At 35.5% G+C, this 20,870-nt stretch overlaps 2 protein-coding genes across 2 annotated transcripts in view; one reads left to right on the forward strand and one right to left on the reverse strand.

Annotated features, from left to right (window-relative positions):
• Nucleotides 1-1,348, reverse strand: part of LOC136832467 (uncharacterized) — a 38,988-nt gene extending 37,640 nt beyond the window's left edge. The window contains exons 1-2 of the mRNA XM_067093329.1: nt 1,236-1,348; nt 579-685 (exon numbers count right to left, since the gene is read on the reverse strand). Coding sequence (XP_066949430.1) covers nt 579-594 — 16 coding nt within the window. The 5' untranslated portion in view covers nt 595-685; nt 1,236-1,348. The remainder of the gene's footprint in view (nt 1-578; nt 686-1,235) is intronic.
• Nucleotides 1-20,870, forward strand: part of LOC136832440 (ATP-dependent RNA helicase glh-2-like) — an 87,700-nt gene that overhangs the window by 25,752 nt on the left and 41,078 nt on the right. The window lies entirely within an intron of this gene.

Consider the following 20,870-nt stretch of genomic DNA (forward strand, 5'->3'; position numbering starts at 1 on the left):
AAGTCTATCTCGAAACAAAGTGTGAGCGAGATATGCGTCTTTGCAGAACAATTCTGGTCGTCTTCTTTTGATGGTGAATCACCGGAGCGATATGAAGAGACATGCAATAGGAAAGCAAAGTGCAGAAAAGGTTAAGGAGAATAAAGGAAAAAGAAGACTGAGATACAGTCAGTGACATGGGAAGATATAAATGGAAGATTCCTCTGACTGTACAATTTAAAAAAAACTGTAAAGGAAAGCGATAGAACGTACGTGCATGAAATTATCTAAACAAGCAATGGATGCTCCCCATTCTTTAATAAAAAAACATATTTCCTGATAAACACAATAATCCTCAGGGAAGCCTAAGCAAATATACTAAAGATTAAAAGCACGAAGCCTGTAAGCTTAAAGTTAAAAATAGACAACTAGGCAAAGAGAATAGTGAATTCACGGATATGTTAGCTAATAGATGTATGTATATATATATATATATATATATATATATATATATATATATATATATATATATATATATATATATATATATATATATATATATATATAAAGCCAAAGAAAAGTACATTATTTATACTCACCAAGCAGTGCAATCATTAGGAAGAGTGTTTTCTCCAAGCCATCCACATTTTATTAGAATATTAAATTTCTTTAATAAATAGTAGAATATAAAATGTCCTTAATATATCTGAAAAGAATTGATTTTCCTGTCAGCGATAAATAGCTCTTTGGGACTTATGAAAACTGAAATACATTTAATGTGTGATGCAGTAAGATACTTATTTGTTTAAGCACACATGTATGTATACATGCACACAAAATTGCAGAAGAATTGTATGAACACACAAAAATACAACTGAATGCTCAAAATACTGTTCATTTAATATTTCAAGCTACATTTACATGTACGAAAAACAGTTATTCTTCTGAAATATTGAGATAGGAAATGGGGCTATCTGTTGAAAGGCATGAATTTGTATTTCCTGATGCTGTTTTTATGCACTAAATTTCAAATTTTAACCGATTTCGTTTTTGCATGATCGGAAAAATCAGTCACATCCAGTGGCGTCTACATTATGTGTTGAATAACATGGTCCAGTGTGTTTCATCAAACGTATTCTAGACAAGGCGGTCCCTTGTCTGAACGTCTTTTGATTCACTTTAAAAAGTTTCAGTTCCCAAATACATTTTGCACCAGATTTCAAGTGATCACTACAGCGAGAAATCAGCTTCCGTACCAGACCTCTCGCGCTCCGTGTCCTGTGACTCACTGACAGACAACAGAGAGACGGAGCGAGGTTCCCGTTTCGCGTGACGGAGATCCACGGATGAATCTCCCACCATGCCTTTTCGCGCCTTGCAATGACGACGAGCCAATCGGAAATGTGCATAAAATTCATCTCTGGCATCTGCCTTACGTCATCCACACCAACGCGACGTTCTCTCCGTGATCCTTGTTGAGTTATAGCAATGTTTTTTTTTTTTCCATCGGGCGTAGGTCATTCAGTTAGGTCATATCATGTAACGATGGTATATGTTGCTCAGGTGTCATTAATGAGAATAGCCTATGCTTTTGGAGCTTTCTGGAGGAAGAGAAGTGAAAGTGAAAAGAAGACCGCTTCATAAAGCGACATAAATGGCCATGTGATTGATAGGAAGGCTTTTGACACGTTACCTGCGTCTTGAAACTCATTACATTTGACCTGAGGTGGCGCCCGACTAAATGTCTTTTGGATGTATCTGAAGAAGTGTTGCCTTAACACCAATGCAAACAGTAATAATTATGGAGATGGTGAGATGAAAGTTTTTGTAAATATTATGATGTCCGGTAACGTCTGTTTTACTTCATGACAAGAAAAAAATTAAGTCCATTATGTGTTCATTTTGGAAGATAGTATTGGCACATTTACCCTTGAAATACTAATATTTTTTGTAGAAAATCGTAGAGTTCTAGAAAAATGGAAAAACCTTGGTTGTTCACTTTTTAAAGCCAAATTGAAAAACCATAACCATTCATTTCAAAATTCAGAACCATTTGATATGCACTGTAATGAGACTTCGTAAGCACCAGTCTGGCCGCTTCTTCTTACATTTAATTCGTAGAATGCCCTGTGAAATTATTCATTTTTCTTTTGCCGCGGAACGATTAAATATCCCTGTAGGGCAGTACTGTAGCGAGTGCAGCCTACGTGGTGCACTGTAGGCTTTACTAAAGGGTGTTTGCAGCTCCCCTTCAGCCCCTAGCTGCAACCACGTTTTAGCCTTTTACTTTGTCTCCATTCCTGCCTCCTTTCTTCACACTTGCTGTCCAACCTCTCAAACTATTACTTCTTAGTGCAACGGGGGAATTTTCTCCCAATTGGCCCTTTAGATCGTTGTACCACTACTCCTTTATTTTATGGGTCTCTTCCATCTTTCTGTCCAACCACTACAACTCCATCTTTTCACTGCCGTAAATGCTGAATGGCCGAAAGTGCCCTTCAGTGCTTCAGTGCCTGGCTTGACAGCCTCAATTTCACAAAATCAGTCAGTCAACCGATTATGAAAATTTTATCCTCATTCTGCCCTTTGTAAATTAAGTCACCTTCCCTCTCCTGAGATGGGTCCTCTCTTTTCAGTAGACTTAAGACTTATTTTTATCCCTTGGCTGTTTTTTCTTCAGCCCTATTTAGAAGTCGTCATGGAATTTTCTACATAAAGGCCGAAGAGAGGGTGTAATCCGAAAGAAACAAAAGACCCAACCCTTAAAAGGCGGAGAGATGACCCAGGGAAAATAGAAGCACGAGAAATTCCAAAGCTTGGAGGTAATGAGATACATTCACCAAAACAAGCATTCGCCGGATGTGGAGGACCAGTGGGTGTTACAAGGCCATAATTGAAGAGGGTATACTTTTTCTATCAACCCCCCCCCAACTTCAAAAACAAAAGAGAAGTAACAGTGAGGATAAGATGCCGAGTGTATGGAAGGGAGATTAAGGCTTCGATAAAATCAAAACAGTTGTAAGCACCTTTATTCGATCCTGTTGAAAAGGAAAACCAGAAGAAGCGTTGTCTGCATCTAGTTTTCAGCCTTTTACTTTTCCTCCATTCCTGCTTCCTTTCTTCCACTTTGATGTCCAACCACTTTTAGGTGTCATAAGCGCTGAATGACTGAACATGATTCAATGCTTGGCTTTATAGCTGAATTTTCATAAATAAAATCAATATTAGAAGCAACTTTAACCGGTCGAGCCATGTGACCCCTGTAAGGAACTATTCGAATGTTCATGTTGTTGATTGCAGAGATCATTTTAATTTCAAATCCATCCCCATTGTTGCGGGGGGGGGGTGTTGGTTGTTGTTGGCGGTAAGTGCCGTAAGTGTACCTCACGTGATGCACTGTAGGCTTTACTTAAGGTTCTTTGCAGCGTCCCTTCGGCCCCTAGCTTCAGTCCCTTTTATTCCTTTTACTGTACCTCATTCTTCTGTCTTACTTTCCACCCTCTCGCAACAGTTTCATAGTGCAACTGCGAGGTTTTCCTGTTACACCTTTCAATTTCCCTTCCGACGCTGAATAACGTCATAGGTCCCAGTGCTTGGCCTTTGGTCTAAGTTTTATATTCCAGTTTCATCCACCAAGATACAGAAGAACAAGAAGGAAGAATAGAAAGCGAGATGGATAGAAACAGTTTTTTAGAAACCCTGAAATTTGACGGATGACTGAATCCTCATTTAGTATCAATCGACAAATGATGAGGGAGGCATCCGAGAATGAATGCAAACGACCTAGGATAGACAGGAGGGGAAGGAAGCATGGGCATGGAGGGTTCAGTTTTAGGCAAGGGAAGGAACTGGAAATGGATATAGACAAAGTTGAATGACAGTGATGAAGAAAAAGTAGGCAAGGTAACAAAATTGGGTAAACTAAACCAAATCTGGAAGTTATTTGCTGAAAACAGATTATTCTTGAGCTCAAAATGACATCGCTTCCAAGCCTAAGCCTAGCAGAGGCTTTTATGCCATGTAAAAGGTTAAATATTTTAATGAATCTAGGCAGAGAAGTCACTGACTTGAGATAGGCTGTGCTAAGGAAAGATGATTATTACAATGTTTAAATTCAATTTGAAAACTATCAATAAACAAATAACCCAAATTTCTCATTTTCACTAGACCTTGTTTCCGATTTGGTTACATTCAATAAAGGCTGTTCGTTAACTGCAGGTCATAGAAAGTGAATAGTTACCTACAATAAAGACGACAGGAAGATGAGATGTTCTCACTATCCTGAAGGCCTCGCACCTTTCAGCTACAACGCTGGTAGGTGCGTATGGATTCGAAGAGTTGTAAATTAGGTTTATGGGTATGCTTAAATGATGTGGGAAAGTCCTCCGGCACTAAAAGCTCTGAATCATTGTAGGTTATGTTAAATGCTTCCGTCTGCTTGCAACACACCGTCGATGAGGTGTTTCAAACCTTGCTCATTGGGAAAGAAGTCATACTGTGTCATTCCCTCTATTTATGTTGAGGAGGGCTTAGTCATTCCCTGGGTGATTTATCAGGAGGAATGACTGATGTGGGAGGGGAGGAAGGGGCCATATCCGGGATTCTGTTAATATGCACAGTCAAGGCTTCGTTTCTGTTACGGCCTCACTCCCTCCATTTTCAGCATCAAGAAATATCTGGAACTCATCTCGAACTCAACTCCACCCGCTTATTAATGACAGTTATCAAAGGTTAAGCCAGATCTGACTTTCGTGTCAGGAGAGCTATCAAGGTTTTAGGTTATGTTACACTAGAAAAAAAGAGGGAGAAATCATTCCTAGATTATTTATTATCCGTGCTGGAAACACCAAGGAAAGAGTTTTGCATGAACATCCTTACTAGAGTTCCCTGGGTAAAAAGGGTTTGCGTGCCACACACGTCCCCACTAAAACAGAAAGATTGACCAGTGTCCCTGTGACCAATCCACCTCGCTTACCTGACTTTGTGACAGAAAGATCATTCATTGCTTCTCTCCCCTTTGCAGAATGCTGTCCGTTAGTCCTAGCATTATTAGGCTCTCGCGTATCAGGAAATATGTGACATCACATAAATAACAGCGGTTTTGAAATATTTTTGTTATACTATATATATATATATATATATATATATATATATAGATATATATATATATATATATATATATATATATATATATATATATATATATATATATATATATAGGCATATATATGTGTGTGTGTGTGTATATATTATGTGTATCTGTATATAAAGTAGATATATTTGATAGGCCGCAAAAAATTTTTGAAAGGAAAAATTAAAATCAGTATTACATATATTAAAGCATTATGTTCATCACTGTCAACACTTACCATACACAGGAAGTAAGAGAGCAATCAAAGAAATCTTGAGTACATCCAGAACTACACCTAGGACAGGATTTTAGGTTAGAAGCTTATTCAGCTTCCAGTATGACATGAAATACCCATTTACCTTAATTTAATGAATTTGTTTACTCAAGCGCGACCACCACATTATAGTTATCCATCTATGTAAATACGTATGCTATCATATTGATGCAGTGGAGTTCTTGACACTGGAAAGGCATGCTTTGGAATAAAGGTTATACTTGAATTTACATAACCAATTTGTGAGCATCATCAAATGACTCAGGTGTAGCAGGAGAACGTATTAAGATTTATTGAAAGATTCAGTTCCTTGTCCATGTTAAACTTAATCTAGGCACGTCACTTTTTATACTTGAAATGTTATAGTAAAATCGTAAGCAACCGAGTGGGAAATCCACTGTGAAGCAGCTTACTACTGAAAATTTGACAGGAAATAAGAAGTGCCTGCTGACCATATAAACAACAAATCTACAGAAATGCTGACAGCAAAATCCAAATGTCACAATAGTTGGTATATTAGAGGAAAATGCAGGAAGCCATAGTACTGTGTATCAAAATAAAAAGTATATTTTCTTTTATCATAAATTTCAGCAAAAAAATTTATCGTTATTATCTTCAACATCGATAGGAGTAAGTAATAGCGTCAAAGATCTCAAGAAATGTAGGATATATAGAACGGATATCAAACTATAGTATGTCCCTTGTAATTCACGCATAGAACCGTCGATCAGAAAAAATAAAAGATTTAACTTTAGCTTAAACTACTTTTGATATGAGTCAAGTTTTATTTTCATAAATATGTCAATAAGATGAGCCCAGTTAGGTCTTTTGATTAGTACAGGTGGAGAATGCTATTATTTGTCTACATAGTTTATCAAAAATGCAAAGTATATGTGTGTGTGTATATATATATATATATATATGTATATATATATATATATATATATATATATATATATATATATATATATATATATATATATATATATATATATATATATATTATATATATATATATATATATATATATATATATATATATATATATATATATATATATATATATGTTTCCCCTAACAGAGGTTGGCCCCCGTGAAATGAAACGGCGTCAGTACCCTAGATGTTGTGATGCCAGTTTTAGTAGACATAATCAGACCGTGAAATGAGAAGACAGAAATCATTACCATATTCAGAATTCAGTTCCTGATTAATGAACGAACCATATGCAGGAACTTGCACAGCGTCATCCGCTTCATACACCTGCACAAAAGTGTTAATAGCAATGAACTGTAACATCTCTCACCCACCCCCCTACCCCAACACATAGCCATTTACCCCTATCTTCCAGTCTTTTGCAAACATCCCGCTACGTTCCTTCCTTCACTTATTCTGTGTCTTGCTTATTCTTTCAACTTAGCATCATTCAAAATTTTTACTCCCAAGTGCCTGTACGAATTACTGCTTCCATTCTTCTACCACCCATAATAACATTAATTTTTTCATCCTCCTGGTTCCGACTTACCTGGTGTTGTTCGCACTTACTCTCAGTGTTCTCATCTTGCAAATAATTACTATGTGTTGTTTCTTTCCACTAGCCCATTCAGGGCAGTTTCATCTGCAGACATCACCCATTCCACACTATTCGCGGCTCATTATCCCATAACTATGCACCTACATTTATTGTTCCTTCTTTTACTTCTCGTACCACTGCAGTTGTAAATATACTGAACAGTCATGAACATATATCTTACCTTGTTGTAGCCCCATTTTCAACACCATCCAGTTATTCTTCAATCTACAAACTCTAACACATACTCCATTTCCATCTGAATCTTGTTATCTCTCAGTAATTTACTCTCTGTACCATACATCCTAAAAACTCGCTACATTGTCTCGATAAATTCCATTATAAATTCCTGTAGCTCTATGTACCCGAGATGCAGAATTGTTCTTCATTTTCAAGCTCATTTACATAATTCCTGTATAACAAACATTTGATCTTGTATCTTGTCTAAAGGTAATTTTTTTTCGTCAGTCCTTCTAACAACTGCCTTACCCTATCAATCAGAATCCTATCACACACGTGCTATGGTATACTCAGTAAAGATATTCTTACAGTTTTCTACCGCCTTTGCCATTAAACAAAGAAAGAAATCACTCGTCTCACTCATTCCTTCAGAACCTCGTCTTCATACAGACATACCTTACATATCCTGGTCACCCGCTCAAACAACCTTTCGCCACCACACTGGACACACCCTGGTCAGCTGTCAACCAACTTTTCGCCACCATACCTCGTCATCTCTTTTGTAATCCCATCAAAGCCTAGTGTCTCCAATTTGCAACCTCTTCAATAGTAACTTTCACAAGCATTCTCAAACTTATACTGATTCCGGCCATTCTCCCTCTCTTTCGGCCTTTCACATTTAACAGTTCCTAAAATATGACAAATACATAAACGTATGACTGCATTCTCTTTTATACTGAGGTTAATTTGCTAATTTTTCCCGCTGCATTTGCTTCCTTGAAGAACAAGGTACTCTCTCTGACATCCTTTCTCGCCTACTTCCGGCCCCCACCCTCCCAGTTTTATTGTGTGTTCTTTTTTTTTTCTTTTACCTCCTTTTTTGGCTACCCTTTCCGTCATCCTGCATATCCTATTCATGATCTTTCCTTCTGTCTTACAATTGTAATTTGAATAATTTCATATTTTTTTTATTTTTTCCTGCATCAAACTTCTCATTTCTTCTTCCCTGCACTCAGGGTTTTAATTTTTCCCACAGTCTTAAAACCACCAACACTCCTTACATACACTCTGTCAACTTTTGTGCCTGTAGCTCAAGCAGATTTTTAATACATTTTCAGCCTACATGCTTTTCTTACTTCCTCACTTCCTCCCCTAAAGCTTCTTGTCTCGATTTCCCATACAGCGATTTTCTACTTCCAGTCTCAAATCAAATACTCATTCAGCTAGCATCTCACTATTACATCCATCATCTTGACCTTCCATCTACTTTGAACTAATACATAATCTAAGTAATACATAATCTACGAACCAACTCTTTTTCCTCCCCTTGTCTCTTTCCCAGGTATACTTAATATTTTCTTCAAAAACTGTAGATTTCCAACAGTCAAATCCCTTTCCAAAATATTTCTACAAGACCCTCTTTATTCTCATTTACTCCAGGACACCAATAACTGCTCACAATGCCATCTCTTTCTCTGTTAGCTGCCTTTATATTTAAATCACCTAGCGCAACCACCCTTTAAAGTTTTCTAAAACTGTAAGGCACAGATTCAAGCTCTCCCAAAACTTTCTCTTTCACTTTTATTCTTTTCCACTCTTTGCCCTTACACATGCATCATTGCAACTTTTTCCCCTCCCTATTCTCAGTCTTACCTTTGGAACCCTTGAACAAACTTATTTTTACTCTCATGCATCCCCAGAGTCTCCTTGATACCACAAGTGATAAATCTTTCCTGCCCCTATACTTTTCTCGCGCTTTGACCTACCCATTTCTGAACATACTGACCTTTCACCTTTGCCACATTACTAAAACAACCAGTTTTCTCTCCATAAACAAATTAGCTATCGCACATTTTTCCATTCTCCATTACATCCATACTTTTTAATTTAATATTCCTTTTTCACACAAATACAGCATAAGGGTCTGAAAACCCATGCACTCATCGGGTGGCCAGGACGCTATTATTCTCCCAGTATTTCACCAGAGTGAGCCATGATTGGCTGAAGAGGCTCATTCTCCATCTAGGGGCTATTTGTACTCGCCAAGACTCGCAATCATTCATTAAACACTTTTCTGCCTTAGAGTACATTAAAACCGAAACCCAAACCATTGGCACCTCTTAGGGCAAACAGGTTGTACATGTTACTTCCAATCGACTCCTCCATCTTTTATAGAGCATTTTCCCCCAAAGGGCTTCTCAACCTTTACTAGGTGCCTCTTTGCCTTGGCATATGGGATAAGGTGCATTAAAATCCAAAGCCATTGGCACTTCATACAGTAGCAGTCAAGTTTTATTCACTGACCTGACATTTTATATCTACACACACACACACACACACACACACACACACACACACACACACATACATATATATATATATATATATATATATATATATATATATATATATATATATATATATATATATATATATATAATATTATATATATATATATATAAATATGATATATATATTATATATATATCTCCACTGGTCACTTTTACCAGATACGTATGTAATTTTGATTACTGTTATTATTAAAATTACATACATATAGAAATGATCAAAATTCGAAATATATATTTCAACCTAAAAAGCAATAACTGATTGAACCCTTGGCTATGATGGTGAAATTGGGTCTATCCCAGCTCTCGTAAATGTATCTGAATTCGACATATACACTATGAACTGGAATTGACGTATTCCTTTTTCGTGGTCAGGTGGGCAAAGGTTACTTCGCTCTGACATCCCGGATGCGAGTTCGAATCTTGCCCGGGTGTCAGAATTTCTTCATTTCCTTCTTCATTTGGATCCTGGCTTTATATTAAAACCAGCGTTTCCAAAGTGGGAAGAAATCAGAAATTAAGGGGGCTTTGTCAGTTATTAATAACACACCCATATATATATATTTCAATATATATAAAATATATATATATATATATATATATATATATATATATATATATATATATATATATATATTGAACCCGAATGTGTGTGTGGATGTGGTATGATGGTGAATATGTGAGACACTGAATGTGGCTTTACCATGCGATGTATGATGTAAAATAAATTTGCATCTGCCAGTTACTGTACTGAAACAAATGGAATTTGTATTTGTTTTAAGTAGCATGGTCACTGGAAGACAGTTAGCTTAGTTTCGTATTTAACTGCCCCCTTGGTTGATTAACAGCTCACTGCCTTCCGGCGACCGTTTTTAACCTAACCAGGCATTAATGCTTTGCTTTCTTCCTGAGGTTGACGGAAACTTAAGCCAGTCACGAAGGAGCATTCCATCGCAAAGGGTCTGTAACTCAGTTACTCGAGCTCCTGTTCTTGATATAAGAATACACATTGCACAGCTACCCATTTAACGTGGAAGAACACTTTCTACATGTCCTTTGAAGTGAGAGTATTACCATGTAAACTAGGTTTAACCCCAACCAGGAAGAAGCTTTCCTTCATCGCAACCTCTACACGTACTTCACCTTCTTCCCAGAATGATATCGGTGGGTCTGTAAAACTGGGGAGTTTTTTTGTCAATCCGAAATCATTTAGAGGGATAATGCCATCCCATATAAAATTGCCTTCCAATTATCAGCGCTTACTTTCTTTATTAAGTTTTATTTTTTCATACCTTTCAAATTTGTAACGAGTTTTCGTACCCTTTCAGGGATATCATAAATTGTACTACGTGGACTCCAGTTTGGACTGTGGATATATATTTATTTTACTTAAGTTTTCCAAGGTATGCAACATGCCAAGTGTTAAACGTGCTTCACATAATAATTGGATTTAAATATATATTTATACGATCGTTGTGTAGTATATAATTAGGCATTTGGTAACATTTTAAGGTATTTGGAACAGCTGAATTACTGTGTTTCCCCTTACTTCACGATGGTCAAACTTGATGTATTAGCTGGTTCAGCACCTGGATGAATTAGGATACTCAGCAAATACAATAAATTACTTAATTTTTACATTTTAATTATCCTTACAGAAATCCCAGGTTGTGTAAATTAAAATTCAGCTGTTATATACACACATATAATACGTACAAACGCACACACACATATATATACTCGTACATACGCACGCATATATACCTGTCTCTCCCTTATGTCAGTCTGTCTGTTTGTACATCATATTCAATTATATGTCCGATCGATGAGGATCAGTAAATCATAAAACGCAAATAAGCGCTGCTGGATGTAGCAAGGATTGCAGAAAAACGCAGAACAACGAATAAAAACGCGTTGCCTCCGTAGCTATTCGAGATTCCGTGACGTTCCCTTGTATAAAGGAACTGACAAGTCACGTGAACTCTGTGATTCCTGACGACAGGAATCACCGTCATTTGTCTCATAAATCTCATAGAGGAGAATTCTTATCATCTGCGATTCATTGCTGACGCGAGGTGACGCCTCTGATTTGATTTGCGAGTCTTCCATTCGCTGATAAGTCAATATGGGTTTGTTTTTGCCTCAATGGCATTGTGTGTGGCATTTTCCGCTGGGAATTATTTGCTTAGAATGATGACTGTTGTACTGACTGACGAAATAGAGTGGTGTCACGCAATGTCACGGGATGAAGGGGAAAGCACTGCAGAGGCCTCGGCGCTTCGGCTGAAGAGGGTCAGGTCTCCTTAGTCGGAATGTGCGAGGAAAGAAGGACAAGAACATTTATGGGAAGAAGAGGTAGAATTGAAAGGGCTGTCTGAAGAAATTAGAATATTCATGAAAACAACCATAACATTATATAATTCGGAATCTGTATGACAAACATTCTCCTTCATGAAGAATAAGGGAAAATTTGAAAACTGAAGTAAATGAAAACTCGCAGCTATGCAAGATTGTTACCGAAGAGAAAGGAGGAAAGTAAAGCTAATTGGTACAGTCCGCTGAATGGGCCGTAAAGAAAATCAGATAAAGAGCAAACCGTAAGGCGGGTTAGTAAGTATTCAACCTGGACAGTATGTTATGCAAATGCGGACATACTGTACATAAAACAAAGGGCTTTCCTATAGCATAGCCCTAAGGGAGGTGTCACGCGAGCAAGTTTTCTGGTGTCTCGTCACATATTTTGCACCAGGGTTCCAATGTTTTTTTTTTTTTTTTCTATCTTGGTGCAAAATTGAAGCTCTCCAGTTAGTCCATGTACGATGTCGCCTTAAAAAATAATGCATGGCTTCGATAAACACTAAAAACATCGTTTACTTGGTTCAGAAATTTGGACAAGTTGCTAAGAGATAATAGAAATGTGCTCTTCTGGCTCTGGTTCAGGTTATGACCTCTAGCAAGATCTTAGGAATTACTCTTCAGGTCTTGGCCTATTGTACAGCTTTGCGTTTCGATTTCGTTACCCCTGCAGCTGCCATGTGATAAAATGGGTGTTTTGACTGATAGCTAAGGGAAAAGGCGAGAAGGATTGGTCACTTGAATATGTAAAAAGTTCTTCCATTAAGGTCAACCCTTTCATAGCCAGACAAATACAGCAGCGATATTTTATTATTCCTTTTTCGTGTTTTGAAAGAAAGTAAAAAAATGAAAATCATCCACACAACTCTTTTCTTCGAGAAATCATTTTGAAGTTTTGAACTTCAACATTATATTATTATGAATTCCAGTTTCTTCCAAAAACTTTGAGGGCCAAACTCTCTTGAGCCACTCGTGCAGGCAGGACTTGTGTCATGACAGACTGAAATAATGGCAACAGATACTGAGCACGTGAGATTTTAAGTTCTCGCATTACAAAACCGTAACGTATCCAAAAAGTTAAGGAAAGGAGGAAGTTGAGAACTTACGTGGCAATTATTTTTATAAGTTCTGGTAATTATGACTAGTAGTAACCATACATTGTATACACATTTATGCATAAACACAAACACACACACACACACACACACACACACACACATATATATATATATATATATATATATATATATATATATATATATATATATATATATATATATATATATGTGTGTGTAATGTGTGTGTGTGTGTGTGTGTGTGTGTGTACCATGATGTGTTCCAAGTACCTGGTTATTTCACAACTAATCACAGAATTCAAAAATTTTCCTCACTTCAGCCAGATACCTGAACTCACATAACAATAAAAATTATGACTGAGTACTCTAAAGGTAACAGTGATCCCTTAAAAAGCGTAATTAATTACATGAAGAATCAAACTAAGTTTATCAAAACAAGTGTGAGGTATCAACAATTAAACAAGAAATTTACTAGAGTAAAGGGGCATCAAACCATGGTAGTAATAAGTAAAATTCACTTTACCGTACACAAACTTGTGAAAACTCGCAAAATCGCAGCTGCTTGAGAGTCACAAAAAACACTTTTTTGTATGGCGCCATTACAACTTTTTCTATATTCAGATCTCAAAAGCTAAGATTAATACCAGTGACCACACTAACATTTTACTTTAATAATTTCTCTCTTTTGAAGAGAGAGAAAGAACCAACAAGAACGGTCTTTGAAATCAGAATGAACAAACTTTAGGATTCCAGTAGGAAATGAAACTGAGATGACGTCATTAAGGCACTTTGGGGACGAGGTACGAGAGAAAGTTCTAGAAGAAGGAACAAAACGTTTTGAACTGCAATCTTACAAAATGTGACGTAATCGATCGAGACATGTACTTTTACCCTCCCTTTGCCTCCCTTTCTTAGATGTTTTAATACATAGAGAACCATTTCAGTGCAAATTTAGCATTTATAGGAAACCAACCCACAGGCCATCACCTTAATGTCATTGTGCATTGTCAGTCCCCAGTATTTGGATCAATAAATCGAATACATAAGAAAAATAGCGACAGATTTATGTTATCCATCACATATACTAGATATTTGTTATAATAAAGCCCACAAAAGGTTTTATAGAGAGAATAACATGGAGAAAGAAACCCCTAAGAACATTCTTAGCTTGCCTTATTTTAGTGGTTTTGAAAACACAAAATCATTACTAAAATCTTTTAATGTCAACCTTGTTTTTTCCTATAATAACACTAAAAGGAATGTTTATAAAAAATAGTCTTAAAGAAAACAGCAACATAATATATAAAATTCCATGTTTGGACTGTCCCTCTTTTTATATTGGCCAATTTAGCAAGGATTTAGATGTATGTATCAAACAACAAAAGTATTCTGTCAAAACCGGGCAAACATCCAATGCTATATTCATTCATTTAAGTGAAAACTCTCTCAGGATATATTAGACTGAAAGTTCAGTGATTGCCAGATCGAAAGATTTCTCTTCAAGAAATCTTGTAGAATCCGCTATTATACAGCTTAATTCCAGTTGTAATTTTAACCTTAGCCCTGGCATGTAATATTTGGACCCCTGTATTAGGAAAATTTTCAAGAATGACCAAAAAGATAAAGTCAAACTCAATTACAAATTATTAATATGTTTCATATAATTTTTTTTTTGAAGTTGTTTACCTTGTAAAAATTGTTATTGTTTACCAAAAAAAGAGAATTATTGAGTTGTACATTTATAACATTTTTTTGGTGGTCAGTCACCTTCCTTATATAATCTTCTAATTGTCCTGTCCCTGCTTCTGAACGGTTGAGCCTAATCCATTGTAAAACCTCTTAAATATTTAATCCTGTTTTGGCAGATCTGCTAATTCTTCAATTGTGTTAAATTCTAGTTATATATTTGTCCTTTGTAATCCCTATCTGTCATTTATATAAGCTTTCTTTGTAAATTTATTTTTATATCTCTTCAGTCTGCTAGGTAAAGGATGATAAGTCAAAAGGCCTTGCAGCACTCCATTGTTTCTTTGTTCTTCGTGGATTTTGTCTTTCTTTATATATCCATCATGGTCCATATTTTTGTAATTCAGTTATACACACACACACACACACACACACACACATATATATATATATATATATATATATATATATATATATATATATATATATATATATATATATATATATGTGTGTGTGTGTGTGTGTGTGTGTAATGTGTGTGTGTGTGTATATGTGTGTGTGTGTAAGCGAATCCCACAGGAAAATGACAGGCAGACGTTCAGTACCAAGCGCTTTCATGTTTCTTAATGCATCGTCTGAGCGCAAATGAGACACAGATGAAAAGAAGGTTACAAAGTAAACAACCTGTCGTTTTCCCGTGGGATTCGCTTATACACTGAAGTCACGTGCATCTACTGTGATTTTTTAAGTATATATATATTATATATATATATAATATATATATATATATATATATATATATATATATATATATATATATATATATATGTGTGTGTGTGTGTGATTCACATCAGTATCGAGCCCAGGTCTTTCAATTGAAAGCCAAGGCAGCTGCCCACTGGGCCATACAAGTCATAAAAGCAGTTGGAACCGGGGGGCCACTGCACCCAAGGAATTACCTGGGCAGGCTAACTGCTTGCATACCAGCGTGTTTTCCCCAGCTTCCCGACTAAGCAGTGGCCCAGTTGACAGCATTTCATTCGAATGATCCCTTCTGAGTGAATATGATAGAAAAAATCAACACACAATCACGTGTGGAACAGAAATAAATTTCTCATTCACTTCAGGATCGAACTTAGGTCTTTCACGCTGGTATGCAAGCAGTTAGCTTGCCCAGGTAATTCCTTGGATGCAGTGGCCCTCAGGTTCCAACTCCTTTTCTGACTTGTATGGCCTAGTGGGCAGCGCCCTTGCCTTTCAATTGAAAGACCTGGGTTCGATCCCGATGTGAGTCAGAAATTTATTTCTGCTCCACACGTGATTGTGTGTCGATTATTTCTATATATATATATATATATATATATATATATATATATATATATATATATATATATATATATATATATATATGAACACGTGTGTGTGTGTGTGCTTACTTCAACGTACACCTTTTGTCATGAGAGGGGTGGTACCAAAAGGTGTTTGGCTTTTAGTTGTCACCAGGCCTTTTACGAAAAGACTACTACACTAATACCCTTCTCCACACTGAATGCCGCCTACCACATTCCCCATGCCTTGCAAACACGTCAGTGAAAACAATAATAAAAAGATTAGTCGTAGTGTCATGCCATTCGCACATATATCAAAGAGATCCAAACGTGACGTCATAGGAAACGGTATCGTTTGTTCCATTGTCAGACACAATGACCTTGCACCGCTCAGTCTTCAAAGAAATTATTGGATTTTATTCTTAGAATTTATTATCTTTGGAACACTTAGAGCGGCAACCCTTGTCACTGCGACGAGGCGGTTATGTTTTTGGTTCTGTTTGTTTGTGTGTCAGTTTGTTAAGATTGCACAAACACCATCACTGAAAAAAAAAAAAAAAAACGAGAGTGAAGGCCTTGAGGCTGGGAATAGCCTAATCGACTATATTTTAGGATGCCTGGGTCCGGATAATGGACATTTTTTGTCAAATGGTGGGGTGTAAGATTTCTCTGCCTTGGCGGAGATTTTCGGCTTCCAAAGGCTCTCGTTGTGAAGTAATGATAATAATCACTTCCTATTCATTCGTATATATTACCTTTTGTTGTGGTTATGAATAAGTCATTAGTCAGTAATCAGATGAATAGCATTAAAAACGCTCATAATTTGTGCATGTATCCATTTATACGTCTAACCTATGCAATCAGTTCATCAGGATTTTTTATCGATAAATCTTTTTTTCATTCATGACTCTCGTATTAACGTATTTCAGGGAATTAAAACCAGTACAATATTAATGTAGAGAGCATGCACAAATAATCTTTCTCCTCACGTTTATGCAAATTTCACCTTTGAACAGCCATATCGACCCATAAAACTTTTCTTCCATATTGCAGATATATTCCATTTCCTTTCCTTTCATTCTTCACACGGAACTTAGATCGCGTGAAAATGGTATTTCATGCATTTTAGATCAGAAAGTAAACGATCCAGTGTCTAAAAAAAAATTTTATTTTTTCCACATTGTTCCTTTTTCTTGTGGTTTGGTTTAAGAAAGCTTATTTATTCCCCCCCCCCCCCTCTTTTGGGCGTGGTGGGTGATGGGAGCTCTGTAGCAGATTATTATGGGTAAAATATAACAAGCGATAAGTTTCAGAAAAGAAAACCCTGGCCCCCTTGCCGTTTTGAAAACACAAATTAAATGGAAAATTGGAATTGGAATATAAAATTTAGGCCAAAGGCCAAGCACTGGCACCTATGAGGTCATTCACCGCTGAAATAATGTTGAAACAATTGTTAGGAGAGGATGAAAAGTAAGATGGAAGAAAGAGAATATTAGTGGATGTGCAGTAAAAGGAATGAAAGAGATTGCAGCTAGGGACCGAGGGTATGCTGCAAAGGACCTTAAGCAATGCCTCCAGTACACCGTGTGTACTGGTGTTGAATGCGCCATTCGGAATGCTTACACTCAGAAAAACTTCTCATGTGAATGTTATCAAAATATAAGAAAAGACCTATTCAAGAGATCCATATGATATGGAGGAAGAGACAGTACCACCCGTATTCTCTAAACACGTAAGGGACTTGAGGCGTCTAGCATTTCTGGGTTTGTTACCCATGCAGTCGGCCACTGACCAGACTCAGAGATCGGAATACCAACGGTATATCGAACACATTAATGTAGTTCACATTATCATTGTTGATGGTGAAAAGCTGCAAAATTTGTTGGGAAAATCTACAGAAATCCCATTCAGTTCATCACTCCGAAAAAAAAAAGCATTTTTATGTCATTTCTATCCAGTTTTCAGATCTGTTTAAAAGTATAACATTACGATGTGCGTCAACAAGATCTTATTTTTGTAAGTCAGGCTTACATTCAGATACCATCTTTATATGTAGCCTATCATATATTAAACATTAATACAGCTTTATTGAAGTTTATTCCTTTCGTCTCATGATTTTCTGACTAACACGATTGTCACTTAGACCTGAGTAAACAGCTCTTTGCGTATAACGATTTCGAAGTTAATTCCGATATGATTTCGCTTACCAACCAATTTCCAGTCATGTACATTAGGTCTCTGAAGTATCGCCTCCGTAAGGGCAAGTTAATTAAAATATGCAAAACCTAGCTCCCTATATTTTCAGAGAATAAAGTAAATATGGAGAATCTGGTTCCTATATTTTTGGAGAATTAAGTAGAATAGGCAAAATCTAATTACTGCATTTCCGAACAATTTAGTAGAATACGAAAAGTCTAATTCCTAGATTTTTGGAGAAGTTAATAGAAATTGCAAAATTTATTTGCTACATTTTTTGGAGAATTAATTAAATATGCAAAATCTGAATCCCACTTTTTTAGAGAACTCAGTAAATGTCCAAAAACTGAATCCTACATTTACAGAGATTTAAGTAGAATATGAAGAATCTAATTCCTACATTTCGGTGAATTAAGTAGAATACGAAGAATCTAATTCTGGCATTTTTGCAGAATTAAGTAGAATATGAAGACTAATTCTGACATTTTTGCAGAATTAAATAGAATATGAAGAATCTAATTCCGACATTTTTGCTGAATTAAGTAGAATATGAAGAATCTAATTCCGACATTTAGAATTGAAAAAATCTAATTCTGACATTTTGAATTAAGTAGAATATGAAGATTCTAATTCCGACATTTTTGCAGAATTAAGTAGAATATGAAGAATCTAATTCTGACATTTTTGGAAAATTAAGTTGAATATGAAGAATCTAATTCCGACATTTTTGCAGAATTAAGTAGAATATGAAGAACCTAATTCCGACATTTTCGGAGAATTAAGTAGAATATGAAGAAACTAATTTTAACAATTTTGCAGAATGAATTAGAATATGAAGAATCTAATTCCGACATTTTCGCAGAATTAAGTAGAATATGAAGAATCTAATACCGACATTTTCGGAGAATTGAGTATCGCCTCCATAAGGACAGATTAAATAAAATATGCGAAACCTAGTTCCCTATATTTTGGAGAATAAAGTAAATATGCAGAATCTGGTTCCTATATTTTTGGAGAATTAAGTAGAATTGGCAAAATCTAATTACTGTATTTCCAAACAATTTAGTAGAATATGAAAAGTCTGAGTCCTAGATTTTTGGAGAAGTTAATAGAAATTGCAAAATCTATTTACTACATTTTGGGAGCATTAATTAAATATGCAAAATCTGAATCCCACTTTTTTAAATTCAGTAAATGTGCAAAAACTGAATCCTACATTTACAGAGATTTAAGTAGAATATGAAGAATCTCATTCCTACATTTCGGTGAATTAAGTAGAATACGGGCATTTTTGCAGAATTAAGTAGAATATGAGAATCTAATTCTGACATTTTTGCAGAATTAAGTAGAATATGAAGAATCTAATTCCGACATTTTCGCAGAATTAAGTAGAATATGAAGAATCTAATTGCGACATTGTCACAGAATTAAGTAGAATATGAAGAACCTAATTCCGACATTTTCGCAGAATTAAGTAGAATATGAAGAATCTAATTGCAACATTTCGCAGAATTGAGGAGAATATGAAGAGTCTAATTCCAACATTTTCGCAAAATTAAATAAAATATGAAGAATCCAATTCTGACTTTTTTGAGAATTAAGTAGAATATGAAGAATCTAATTTCGTTATTTTCGGAGAATTAAGTAGAATATGAAGAATCTAATTCCGACATTTTCGGAGAATTGAGTATCACCTCCGTAAGGGCAGATTAAATAAAATATGCAAAATCTAGTTCGCTATATTTTTGGAGAATAAAGTAAATATGCAGAACCTGGTTCCTATATTTTTGGAGAATTAAGTAGAATAGGCAAAATCTAATTACTGTATTTCCGAACAATTTAGTAGAATATGAAAAATCTAATTTCTACACTTTTGGAGAAGTTAATAGAATATGCAAAATCTATTTACTACATTTTTGGAGAATTGATTAAATATGCAAAATCTGAATCCCACTTTCTTAGAGAATTCAGTAAATGTGCAAAAACTGAATCCTACATTTACAGAGATTTAAGTAGAATATGAAGAATTTAATTCCTACATTTCGGTGAATTAATTAGAATACAAAGAATCTAATTCTGGCATTTTAGCAGAATTAAGTAGAATATGAAGAATCTAATTGCAACATTTTTGCAGAATTAAATAGAATATGAAGAATCTAATTCTGACATTTTTCCAGAATTAAGTAGAATATGAAGAATCTAATTGCGACATTTTCGGAGAATTCAGTAGATTATGAAGAGTCTAATTCTGACATTTTCACAGAATTAAATAAAATATGAAGAATCTAATTGCGACATTTTCGCAGAATTAAATCAAATATGAAGAATCTAATTCTGACATTTTTGGAGAATTAAGTAGAATATGAAGAATCTAATTGTGACATTTTTGGAGAATTAAGTAGAATATGAAGAATCTAATTCCGAGATTTTTGGAGAATTAAGTAGAGTATGAAGAATCTAATTCCGACATTTTTGGAGAATTAAGTAGAATATGAAGAACCTAATTCCGACATTTTTGCAGAATTAAATAGGAAATGAAGAATCTAACCCTGATATTTTTGCAGAATTAAGTAGAATATAAAGAAGCTAATCCCGACATTTTTGCAGCATTAAGTAGAATATGAAGAATCTGATTCCGACATTTTCGGGGAGTTGAGTAGAATATGATGAATCTAATTCCAACATTTTCAGAGAGTTGAGAAGAATATGAAGAATCTAATTCCAACATTTTTGGAGAATTGAGTAGATTA

This window comes from Macrobrachium rosenbergii, chromosome 4 (assembly GCF_040412425.1).
Source record: "Macrobrachium rosenbergii isolate ZJJX-2024 chromosome 4, ASM4041242v1, whole genome shotgun sequence".
Taxonomy (NCBI): Eukaryota; Metazoa; Arthropoda; class Malacostraca; order Decapoda; family Palaemonidae; genus Macrobrachium; species Macrobrachium rosenbergii.